The sequence below is a fragment of the Eubalaena glacialis genome, chromosome 6, assembly GCF_028564815.1.
Source record: "Eubalaena glacialis isolate mEubGla1 chromosome 6, mEubGla1.1.hap2.+ XY, whole genome shotgun sequence".
Lineage (NCBI taxonomy): Eukaryota > Metazoa > Chordata > Mammalia > Artiodactyla > Balaenidae > Eubalaena > Eubalaena glacialis.
Window position 1 is genome coordinate 113,918,498 of NC_083721.1, and position 12,873 is coordinate 113,931,370.

The window sequence follows — 12,873 nt, forward strand, 5'->3', positions numbered from 1 at the left end:
AAAAAATGATTAGCACCAAAAGGGAGGAATGTCTAAATTGGCAGGGTCCACTGAGTGCCAAACACAGTGAATGTAGAAAGATCCATGCAGAGACAAATCAAAGTGAAATTTTGCAATGCCAAGGATAGAATGAAACCCTAAAGACTTGCAGAAAGGGGAAAAAAAAAAAGCCTTATCAAATTAATGAACAAAGACAGGTCCTGTAAAAAGGATTGGAATCAGAATGGCATCAGACTTCTCAACAGCAACTCTGGAAGCCAAAAAACATGAAGCAGTGATTTCCGACCTAGAACTTTCTACCTGGTCAATTTGTCAACCAAATGTGTGCACAGAATAAAAAACACACATAACACACACAAGAATATGTGCAAGAAATAAATAATTTACCTCTCAAGTGCTCTTTGATAAGAGTGACAGAATGAAATTGGGACAAAAAGCTGAGTGAAATTTTAGAACTCAACCAGCCTGCAAAAAGGAGGACCTTTATAGTGGAAAAAATGGAATTCATGGATTCCCTCTTGGCTTTGATGTGGAAAATTATACCAAGAGACCATTAGAGTCATTGGGAAGAATTTGTGATAGGGACATTACAAATTAAACGAATGGATGGGAATTCCAGCAGTTAAATCAGAAAAAAATTCTATAAGAATAGAAACACAATCAGATTATACAATAGACCTAATGTTAACATTTGCATATTCAGGACAATTTACATACTGAATTGTAGTTTAATAAAAGTCAAGATATAACTGTATTGGGAGGATGGATAGAGGGCGAAAGTTAGTTTTGCTGGCCCAAAAGAGTTGTCTTTATTTAAAAACAATAAAAAGTTAAGAGATAATGTTTAAAGTGTATGAAATAGAAAATAGCATCATTAACATAATACTTAGGAGTATAAAGACTCATTCCACAAGAAATATCTAGAGATGTTGGCATTATTACCTCTGCACAGTGGCTCTGCGTATAGAGGGGGAATTCTGCTTTTAGTCATAGGCGTCTCTGTTTTGACTGACTTAATTATGGATATGTTACTTTGGTAAAAATAAATGGAAGAGAGTTTAGGAATGTTAAAATTCTTTGCGAATTATATTATGACTTTGTGTTTCGTGTGTTTTGGGAGTCATTCCAATCTGGAATCATCAAAGAGGTCAAATTATGATAACTGATTTGAAAGTTGCAAAAATTTCAAAAGTTAAGATCCAGGAGTTTCAGCTATACTGAAAAAATAATCACTTTTAAAAGTAAGTATTTCAATTTCTTAGTAGAAATAAAGAAAACACCCAGACAGTAGATACAACGTAAAAGAAAAAGCTTTGGACTTGAATTGAGAAGGTTGAAATTTGAACTTTGGTGCTGCCTTTTAATGATTTTATGACTTTGGTTGTGATAATTAACCATTCTCAGTGTCAGTTTTCCTACCTACAGGATGGGGATAAAGATACTAAGTTTACAAGAACTATTTAAGATTATGGATGTAAAAACTTTTTATAAACTGCATAGCATTGACTACATTATATAAACATAATCAAGTTTTCCTCAAGTTCTTTTAGCACAAATTGCCCTGTATAGAAAAAACAATCACTAGTGTTAAGAGACAGTGAGTGGCTCAGATATTGATAGCAAACAAGACTTTCAAGTGAACTCCATGGGAAACAGGGAGAAAATGTTTCTATTTCACCTTATCAGCCATGTCAAATAGAAAGCAAAACAAGGGTAAAAAGAACAATAAAGAGCATTAAACTATGTTAAACCTTCATTCATACAGTAAAATCCCAATGTAACTTTCAAAGTGAGGTCCGAAAAAGTCAGTTGTGTAAAATGCAAGATTTTGCTATTGGGAAGTTAATTAAATGAAAGCAGGGATGGAGGAAGGATGGAAGCAGATTGACTTACATTTCAATTCTCATTGTTATGAGGTTTTAATGTATTTCACTGAGTTAATCCTTAATACTTGAATTTTGGATTAGTTCCCATTAATTCTTACATGGTGCCCAGGAAATTTTGGGCTTCCTAGAATGCCTCCTGATATTTTCACCAATTTAATGAACACTTTTCAAATATGATGATTTTTGTTAACACATTCTGCTTTGTACGTTGAGCTAGTAACATGTTCTCATCGGCAATTAGCTCCATCCCAGGATGCCGGGGTTTTTTTTTTTGTTTGCTTGAATTTTTTTAGATCTCATGGGTTCCTGGTAGACTACTTGAGTCTAGTGCAAGGCCCCAACATCTCTGAACAAATGGCCTCGTAAACCAAATAATTGCAATGTAAACTCAGTCTTCCAATGGCACATACAATTTTTATCAATTTGGTTCTTTCTATTTTGTGAGAAATTATTTATTTTTTAGACTGCAGGTGATAAGTCTCTCTAGCTTATAGCAGACAAATTAATGAGCTGCTTAAAACCAGACTAGGTCAGTTGAGTTCCTCGCAGGTAGCATGGTTTCATTTATTTATGGTATTTTAGGGTGGTGTCTGGTAATGTAGGTCTCTGCATGCAGTAAAGGTTATAAAATTTACTCAAAGAACGTGTTAGCCTTTATGCAGCTAGTTTTAGGGGGGAAAAAGCATTCTGTGCTCTTTCAAACATGCAAAAAATGGTTGCATAACAGAGCTTTTTTTCCCCCGCAATAAGTTAAATGCTATTAAATAGACAGTTTGAATTAGATTTCACTAAATCATAGGTATTGAACCTAAGAGATAATGGAATTTTTGAGAATATCATTGAAATATAAAGTACTGGCTCCCAAGTTAGCTTCCTCTATCATTATTCATTAGTATATTTATTTATTGATTGATCTTTTTTTATTTTATTAAAAATTTTTTTTAATACAGCAAGTTCTTATTATCTATTTTATACACATCAGTGTATACATGTCAATCCCAATCTCCCAATTCATCCCACCACCCTCCCCCCCACTTTCCCCCCTTGGTGTCCATACGTTTGTTCTCTACATCTGTGTCTCTTTTTCTGCCTTTTCATCTGTACCATTCATCTGTACCATTTTTCTAGGTTCCACATATATGCATTAATATACGATATTTGTTTTTCTCTTTCTGACTTACTTCAGTCTGTATGACAGTCTCTAGGTCCATCCACATCTCGACAAATGACCCCATTTCATTCCTTTTTATGGCTGAGTAACATTCCATTGTACATATGTACCACATCTTCTTTATCCATCTGTCTGTCGATGGGCATTTAGGTTGCTTCCATGACCTGGCTATTGTAAATAGTGCTGCAATGAACATTGTGGCACATGACTCTTTTTGAATTATGGTTTTCTCAGGGTATATGCCCAGTAGTGGGATTGCTGGGTCATATGGTAGTTCTATTTTTAGTTTTTTAAGGACCCTCCATACTGTTCTCCACAGTGTCTGTATCAATTTACATTCCCACGGACAGTGCAAGAGGGTTCCCTTTTCTCCACACCCACTCCACACTTGTTGTTTGTAGATTTTCTGATGATGCCCATTCTATTTTTTAAAAATTTATTTATTTAATTTTTATTTATTATTTTTGGCTGCGTTGGGTCTTCGTTGCTCCATGCGGGCTTTCTCTAGTTGCAGGGAGCAAGGGCTACTCTTCGTTGCGGTACGCCGGCTTCTCATTGCAGTGGCTTCTCTTGTTGCAGAGCATGGGCTCTATGTGTGCGGGCTTCAGTAGTTGTGGCTTGTGGGCTTCAGGAGTTGTGGTTTGCGGGCTCTAGAGCACAGGCTCAGTAGTTGTGGCACACGGGCTTAGTTACTCCACGGCATGTGGGATCTTCCCGGACCAGGGCTCAAACCCGTGTCCCCTGCATTGGCAGGCGGATTCTTAACCACTGCGCCACAAGGGAAGCCCGATGATGCCCATTCTGACTGGTGTGAGGTGATACCTCATTGTAGTTTTGATTTGCATTTCTCTAATAATTAGTGATGTTGAGCAGCTTTTCATGTGCCTCTTGGCCATCTGTATGTCTTCTTTGGAGAAATGTCTATTTAGGTCTTCTGCCCATTTTTGGATTGGGTTGTTTGTTTTTTTAATATTGAGCTGCATGAGCTGTTTATATATTTTGGAGATTAATCCTTTGTCTATTGATTTCTTTGCAAATGTTTTCTCCCATTCTGAGGGTTGTCTTTTCATTTTGTTTATAGTTTCCTTTGCTGTGCATAAGCTTTTAAGTTTCATTCGGTCCCATTTGTTTATTTCCATTTCTCTAGGAGGTGGGTCAAAAAAACGTTGTTGTGATTTATGTCAAAGAGTGTTCTTCCTACATTTTACTGTAAAAGTTTTATAGTGTCCAGTCTTACATTTAGGCCTTTAATCCATTTTGAGTTTATTTTTGTGTATGGTGTTAGGGTGTGTTGTAATTTCATACTTGTACATGTAGCTGTCCAGTTTTCCCAGCACCACTTATTTAAAAGACTGTCTTTTCTCCATTGTATATCCTTGCCTCCTTTGTCATAGATTAGTTGTCCATATGCGTGTGGGTTTATCTCTGGGCTTTCTATCCTGTTCCATTGATATATATTTCTGTTTTTGTGCTAGTACCATATTGTCTTGATTCCTGTAGCTTTGTAGTATAGTCTGAAGTCAGGGAGTCTCATTCCTCCAGCTCCGTTTTTTTCCCACAAGATTGCTTTGGCTATTTGGGGTCCTTTGTATCTCCATACAAATTTTAAGATTTTTTGTTCCAGTTCTGTAAAAAATGCCATTGGTAATTTGGTAGGGATTACATTGAATCTGTAGGTGGCTTTGGGTAGTATAGTCATTTTCACAATATTGATTCTTCCAATCCAAGAACATGGTATATCTCTCCATCTGTTTGTGTCATCTTTAATTTCTTTCATCAGTGTCTTATAGTTTTTTGCATATAGGTCTTTTACCTCCTTAGGTTGGTTTATTCCTAGGTATTTTATTCTTTTTGTTGCAATGGTGAATGGGATTGTTTCCTTAATTTCTCTCTCTGATCTTTTGTTTTTAGTGTATAGGAATGCAAGAGATTTCTGTGCATTAATTTTGTATCCTGCAACTTTACCAAATTCATTGATTAGCTCTAGTAGTTTTCTGCTGGCATCTTCAGGATTTTCTGTGTATAGTATCATGTCATCTGCAAACAGTGAGAGTTTTACTTCTTCTTTTCCAGTTTCTATTCCTTTTATTTCTTTTTCTTCTCTGATTGCTGTGGCTAGGACTTCCAAAACTATGTTGAATAATAGTGGTGAGAGTGGACATCCTTGTCTTGTTCCTGATCTTAGAGGAAATGCTTTCAGTTTTTCACCATTGAGAATGATGTTTGCTGTGGGTTTGTCATATATGGCCTTTATTATATTGAGGTAGGTTCCCTCTATGCCCACTTTCTGGAGAGTTTTTATCAGAAATGGGTGTTGAATATTGTCAGAAGCTTTTTCTGTGTCTATTGAGATGATCATATGGTTTTTCTCCTTCAATTTGTTAATATGGTGTATCGAATTGATTGATTTGCATATACTGAAGAATCCTTGCATCGCTGGGATAAATCCCACTTGATCATGGTATATGATCCTTTTAACATGTTGTTGGGTTCTGTTTGCTAGTATTTTGTTGAGGATTTTTGCATCTATATTCATGAGTGATATTGGTCTGTAATTTTCTTTTTTTGTAGTATCTTTGTCTGGTTTTGGTATCAGGGTGATGGTGGCCTCATAGAATGAGTTTGGGAGTGTTCCTTCCTCTGCAGTTTTTTGGAAGAGCTTGAGAAGGGTGGGTGTTAGCTCTTCTCTAAATGTTTGATAGAATTCCCCTGTGAAGCCATCTGGTCCTGGACTTTTGTTTGTTAGAAGATTTTTAATCACAGTTTCAATTTCATTACTTGTGATTGGTCTGTTCATATTTTCTATTTCTTCCTGGTTCAGTCTTGGAAGGTTATACCTTTCTAAGAATTTGTGCATTTCTTCCAGGTTGTCCATTTTATTAGCATAGAGCTGCTTGTAGTAGTCTCTTTTGATGCTTTGTGTTTCTGTGGTGTCCACTGTAACTTCTCCTTTTTCATTTCTGATTTTATTGATTTGAGTCCTCTCCCTCATTTTTTTGATGAGTCTGGCTAAAGGTTTATCAATTTTGTTTATCTTCTCAAAGAACCAGCTTTTAGTTTTATTGATCTCTGCAATTTTTTTCTTTGTTTCTATTTCATTTATTTCTGCTATGATCTTTATGATTTCTTCTACTAACTTTCGGTTTTGTTTGTTCTTTCTCTAGTTCCTTTAGGTGTAAGTTTAGATAGCTTACTTGAGATTTTTCTTGTTTCTTGAGGTGTGATTGTATTGCTATAAACTTCCCTCTTAGCACTGCTTTTTCTGCATCCCGTAGGTTTTGGATCATCATGTTTTCATTGTAATTTGTCTCTAGGTATTTTTTGATTTCCTCTTTGATTTCTTCAGTGATCTCTTGGTTATTTAGTAACGTATTGTTTAGCCTCCATGTGTTTGTGTTTTTTCCTTTTTTTCCCTTGTAATTGATTTCTAATCTCATAATGTTGTCATTGGAAAGGATGCTTGGTGTGATTTCAATTTTCTTAAATTTACCGAGGCTTGATTTATAACCCAAGATGTGATATATCCTGAAGAATGTTCTGTGTGCACTTGAGAAGAAAATGTAATCTGCTGTTTTCGGATGGAATGTGCTATAAATATCAATTAAATCTATCTGGTCTCTTGTGTCATTTAAAGCTTGTGTTTCCTTATTAATTTTCTGTCTGGATGATCTGTCCATTGGTGTAGGTGAGGTGTTAAAGTCCCCCACTATTATTCTATTACTGTCGATTTCCTCTTTTTAGCTGTTAGCATTTGCATTATGTATTTAGGTGCTCCTATGTTGGGTGCATATATATTTACAATTGTTATATCTTCTTCGTGGATTGATCCCTTGATCATTATGTAGTGTCCTTCCTGTCTCTTGCAGCATTCTTTATTTTAAAGTCTATTTTATCTGATATGAGTATTGCTACTCTAGCTTTCTTTTGATTTCCATTTGCATGGAATATCTTTTTCCATCCCCTCACTTTCAGTCTGTTTGTGTCCCTAGGTCTGAAGTGGGTCTCTTGTAGACAGCATATATATGGGTCTTGCTTTTGTATCCATTCAGCGAGCCTGTATCGTTTGGTTGGAGCATTTAATCCATTCACATTTCAGGTAATTATTGATATGTATGTTCCTATTACCATTTTCTTAATTGTTTTGGGTTTGTTTTTGTAGGTCCTTTCCTTCTCTTGTGTTTCCCACTTAGAGAAGTTCCTTTAGTATTTGTTGTAGAGCTGGTTTGGTGGTGCTGAATTCTCTTAGCTGTTGCTTGTCTGTAAAGCTTTTGATTTCTCCATCGAATCTGAATGAGATCCTTGCCGGGGAGAGTAATCTTGGTTGTAGTTTCTTCCCTTTCATCACTGTAAATATATTGTGCCATTCCCTTCTGGCTTGTAGAGTTTCTGCTGAGAAATCAGCTCTTAACCTTATGGGAGTTCCCTTGTATTTTATTTGTCGTTTTTCCCTTGTTGCGTTTAATAATTTTTCTTTGTCTTTAATTTTTGTCAGTTTGGTTACTATGTATCTCAGCGTGTTTCTCCTTGGGTTTATCCTGCATGGGACTCTCTGTGCTTCCTGGACTTGGGTGGCTATTTCCTTTCCCATGCTAGGGAAGTTTTCAACTATAATCACTTCAAATATTTTCTCTAGGTTCTTTCTCTCTCTCTTCTCCTTCTGGGAGCCCTATAATGTGAATGTTGGTGCATTTAATGTTGTCCCAGAGGTCTCTTAGGCTGTCTTCATTTCTTTTCATTCATTTTTCTTTATTGTTTTCCATGGCGGTGAATTCTACCATTCTGTCTTCCAGGTCAGTTATCCGTTTTCTGCCTCAGTTATTCTGCTATTGATTCCTTCTAGAATCAAAAAAAAGAAAAAAGTAGAAATACCTTCTATTTTTCATTTCAGTTATTGTATTGTTCATCTCTGTTTGTTTGTTCTTTACTTCTTCTAGGTGTTCTTTAATTCTTCTAGGTCTTTGTTAAACATTTCTTGCATCTTTTCGATCTTTGCCTCAATTCTTTTTCCAGTGTCCTGGATCATCTTCACTATCATTATTCTGAATTCTTTTTCTGGAAGGTTACCTATCTCCACTTCATTTAGTTGTTTTTCTGGGGTTTTATCTTGTTCCTTCATCTGGTACATCGTCCTCTGTCTTTTCATTTTGTCTATCTTTCTGTGAATGTGGTTTTCGTTCCACAGGCTGCAAGATTTTAGTTCTTCTTGCTTCTGCTGTCTGCTCTCTGGTGCTTGTTAGTATATTTAAATATCATTATGAGATTGTGGGGCTGAATGGATTTTTGATAAAAATATTGCATCCTTTATTAGTATTAAAGAAATTATTCTCAAAGAGTTTGCTTTTCCCAGTGATACTAAGCATGAAATGTACATGCAGCAAACTTGAGACTAACTCAGTAATGTTAGCATATACTGCTTTTTTGGTACCATACATTTTTCTTACAAATATTAATCAATTTAATCCCCACAACTACCTTATAAGGTAGCCACAGAGAAGGTGAGTGACTTATTTAAGACCACACTGTTAATAATATGAGCCAGCTGATTTGAATACAAGCATTCTCACTCCAGAATTCTCACCTACCTTTTTATTTTTATTTTCTTTTGCTAACCTTTGTGTTCTTGAGTCACCATGGCAGACTGCTCTCATGAATCGGTTGAAGGATCTGTAGGTATAAACACACAGGTGGATTTACCTAGAATACTCTTCTTTGGTAGAGAGTCATTTTCTTTTTGCATACAATTTATGATTAGCAAACCTCAGTGTTTGTGTAGAAAGCATTACTTTTGCAGATAACTACTAGCTTACAGTGAGTGGATACTTGGCAATGCATTTGCACTGATTATTGACTTGGTTTTATTAATCTTGTTGCTTCATAGAGAACATTTGTCTAGTAGTTGAAGGACTGTTTTCCCTGATTAAATCTGAAAGATATAAGGAATACTGAGATCATGATCATTTTCCAAAGGTTAAGTAGTTATGACGCTAGTAACCTCAAATATGGCTCATTTAACCATTTTGCACTGTATCACGAATGCTTAAAAAAATCAGTATGCCCTTTTAGCATAGAGGAACATATCTCATGAAATTGCAGGTACTGTACTATTGTTCTGTTTTGTTTAGATGACGAATGTGACAACAGACTATTGTACTGACGTCATAAGAAAATTTGAAGTTTCTGAAGAAAATAAGGCAAAAAATGTCCTTGGCATAGAAGGTAAAATAACCAATATCCTTAATTTCTCATTTCTCAGTTCAGTTTGCTAAGTTACATTCTAGCAAAATTTTTAGGAAAAGAAATAGGGAGATAACCTTGGAATTACAGATGATTCAAATAAAACCCACGACACACATATTTTCCTACAAAACAGATGCCATGATTTTGCTGTTTCTTTTACTTTTGCAACAACAGTAGCATTTTCTACTCCAAGCAAGTCAACTTGATGCCACTATGTATGATAGATGCCAAGAAATATTTTGACTTTTCTCAAATCGTTAATTTTTAGAAATAGTCTCAACCACATAATCTCATGAAGGGAAATTTGGCCCTAAAATAAGTAAACATGTTTTTTTGTTTTTTTGTTTTTAAATGTTGGCAACTAATTTGTTTTCCCTAGTTAGTAGTGGTAGAGAGGTTGTAGAAACCACAAATTTTGTTAATATGACTATCTTATTTTATAATTGAGGAAAGTGAGGCTTAAAGAAATTAAGTAATTTGGGACTTTCCTGGTGGTGCAGTGGTTGAGAATCCACCTGCCAATGCAGGGGTCACGGGTTGGAGACCTGGTCCGGGGGATCCCACATGCAATGGAGCGGCTAGGCCCTTGTGCCACGGCTACTGAGCCCACGTGCCGCAACTGCTGGGGCCTGTGCACCTGGAGCCCGTGCTCCACAACGGGAGAGGCTGCCCGTGCACCACAATGAGGAGTGGCCCCCGCTCTCTGCAACTAGAGAGAGCCTGCATGCAGCGATGAGGACCCAATGCAGCCAAAAATAAATGAGTGAATGAATAAATTTAAAAAGAAAAAAGAAATTAAGTAACTCGCCCACAGTTATATATTCAGAATCTAGCTCCTAGGATATTACATATAAATGATATGACATGAATATAGCTACATGTATCTATAAGTCATATGTATTTAAAATATGTAGGGAAAGAAATTTGTAGGCTGCTCTCCGAAAGAGAACAGGTCTCAGGCAGAATAGATAATCTTAATAAAAAAACTACTGGGGCATCCCACTTCCTGCAAGAGCATATGATACCATGGTTTATCTTACCAATTTTGATTGTTGGCCTCCTATTCCCCCAAACAGGCTCAGTGTGGACAAAGGGGTATGATACTGTATGTTTACTTCCAGGGATAGAGGCTGATTAAAACGAAGAGAAATTATTTAATATTTATATAATTAAAAGCTATTTTAAAAACAACCAAAGAAGATAAACTAATTTGGACCTTTCTTTACCAATAAATGAATCTTTTCTTTGGTGGGGCCTTAAAAGATGGAGTTAAACCTGATTTCTAAGTTATGGCCATAAAGATGAGCATGAAGAAATTCTCCAGAGTTTCAGAGGATATTTACCGGTAGTTTTACCACAGGATTCTTGAAGACTTGAAATAATTTACCCTAATAATCATTCCGTGTAGGTACTTGTAGGACATTCACATATCTGTTAATATGTTAATGAATGCCTCTCCCACCCAGGCACTATGTTTTTGAAAAACTGATGGGGTTTTCTACATAATCTTGAAATACTTTTTCACATTTCTCAAATGTGCTAGCCATAAGTAGCATCTTGCCAAACCAGTTTCATAGTCAAATAATCATACCCTGATTTTAAGCTATGCCTAACTTCTGACCTGTTACCTCAGCTATGGCACTGACAGTACTATTTTTCAAATCAACTTAATAACCTATCAGGTTGCTGTTGATCAGTATATCACTTAGGATAAATATGGCTTGAACGCTGCATGAGCCACCCATTAGGTCACACTGAATAATCATAGCTTGAGTTCAGCAGTTACTGAAGAGCTTTGCAATAAGCCCCCTCCCTCCCTCAATCAAAACTCTTAAAAAGTCTGTTTTTCTGTAGGTTATATTTAAACTGCTACTCCCCAAAGTCATATTTCAGTTTTTAACACTGTCTATTTGATCTGAAGCACATCTCCCATTGCCCCGGTATTCCCTGCAAAGGCTGTCCTGAAGGTACATGAGGTAATCAGTATGAACAAACTTTGATCTGTTTTGTCCTTGTTAGAGTCGGTTAAGTATATATGCTTCAAAGCTATAGTACTTCACTCTCTCTCATTTCCAAAGGCTTCACGAACTTCATGCGTAGTCCTGCTTGTGACATATTTAACCCACTGCACCATGAAGTGTACCAGGACATGGACCAGCCCCTGTGCCACTACTACATCGCTTCCTCCCACAATACATACCTGACCGGGGACCAGCTCCTGTCTCAGTCCAAAGTGGACATGTACGCGCGGGTGCTGCAGGAGGGCTGTCGCTGCGTGGAAGGTGCGTGCTTTGAGCGCGAGTGTGTGTGGGCGCACACGTGCTTTAGTCAGGCACATCTAGTGTAAATAATGGAGACCTAAAAAAATGCACTCATGCTAATCAGAACTATTTTCCCACTCACTGTAAAGTCGTTCTTAACTCATAATCCTCTCTGGTTTCTCCTGACACTTCAAACAGGGAGGGAGATGTGTACTAGCATTTGGGAGGCACACCTTCAGATGCTGAAAAATTGTGATGAACGTGAAAGTTTTTCCTAGAAAGATTTTTTTTTTTTTGATTAAACAATGGTAAAAATGGTTCAGGATAAATATTTATTTTTAAGATACTTCATGGTCTATCAATCAGCCAACACTTATTAAATTTCTAGGAGGTTTCTGGGGGTGAGGACACAGATGTAAGACGTGGTTTCTATCTTTAAGGCGCTCACAGTCATTAGGAGGGGTGGACGGTAAAAATCATAGTATGGTGTGAGAATTCCACCAGTTGAATCAAACGTGGTTGAGAGGTGATACAGAAAGTGAGGGGTGACGTAAAATACGATGAGAAATCAGTTAGCCTGGGAAGGTAGACTTGGGTCAGCGATAAAGGGCTCTGAGTGCTGTGATAAGGAATTTCAGCTTTAGCTTTTGGTAACGAGGGTCCAGTGGATTGTTTTAACACCTAGAGTGATACGGTCAGACTTGCAGTTTAGAAAGATTGCTTGGGCAGCAGTGTAGGAAGATAATTTTTCTTTAAGATGTATGTTTGTGGTGGGGGAAGGGAGGTGAAACTAAAGCAAGGAGAATGGTGGGAAGGCTATTGAAATGATTCAAAGGAAGGATCATAAAACCTTAGACTAGGTGAGAGAGATGCTTATACAGATATTAAAGAAGTAAACTTACAGGACCTGGTGAGCAAAGTAAAGGATGTAAGGCTTGAAGGGGAGAGCTGGAATGAATGATGGTGCCATCACCTACTGTGGGGACTGAGAGGAAGAGCATCAATGAGTTCAGCTTTCCATCGGTTGAGTTTATAGTGACTTTGTAATATTTACGTGGACATTTTTATCAGTCAATTAAATAACAATATGTGAACTCAACAGAAGGATCCAGAAAAGATAAAGATTCCACAATTCCGAGTTTTCTGTGTGTTAGTGTACAAGATCACTTACAGAGACCTTTGTGTGTAAATGTACATCACAGTGGACAAGATCACTTAGAGGAGTGGCAAAGAGAACAAGGCCTGAGGACTTATGCAGTCCAACCTTTCGAAGCAGAAAGAACAAGGGGAACTGACGAAGACAACTAACACAAAGCAG

The 12,873-nt window shown here is 36.9% G+C and overlaps 1 protein-coding gene across 1 annotated transcript in view; it reads left to right on the forward strand.

Annotated features, from left to right (window-relative positions):
- PLCH1 (phospholipase C eta 1) overlaps positions 1–12,873 on the forward strand; it is a 232,490-nt gene that overhangs the window by 152,281 nt on the left and 67,336 nt on the right. Inside the window, exons 7-8 of the mRNA XM_061194551.1 lie at positions 9,180–9,273; positions 11,373–11,576. Coding sequence (XP_061050534.1) covers positions 9,180–9,273; positions 11,373–11,576 — 298 coding nt within the window. The remainder of the gene's footprint in view (positions 1–9,179; positions 9,274–11,372; positions 11,577–12,873) is intronic.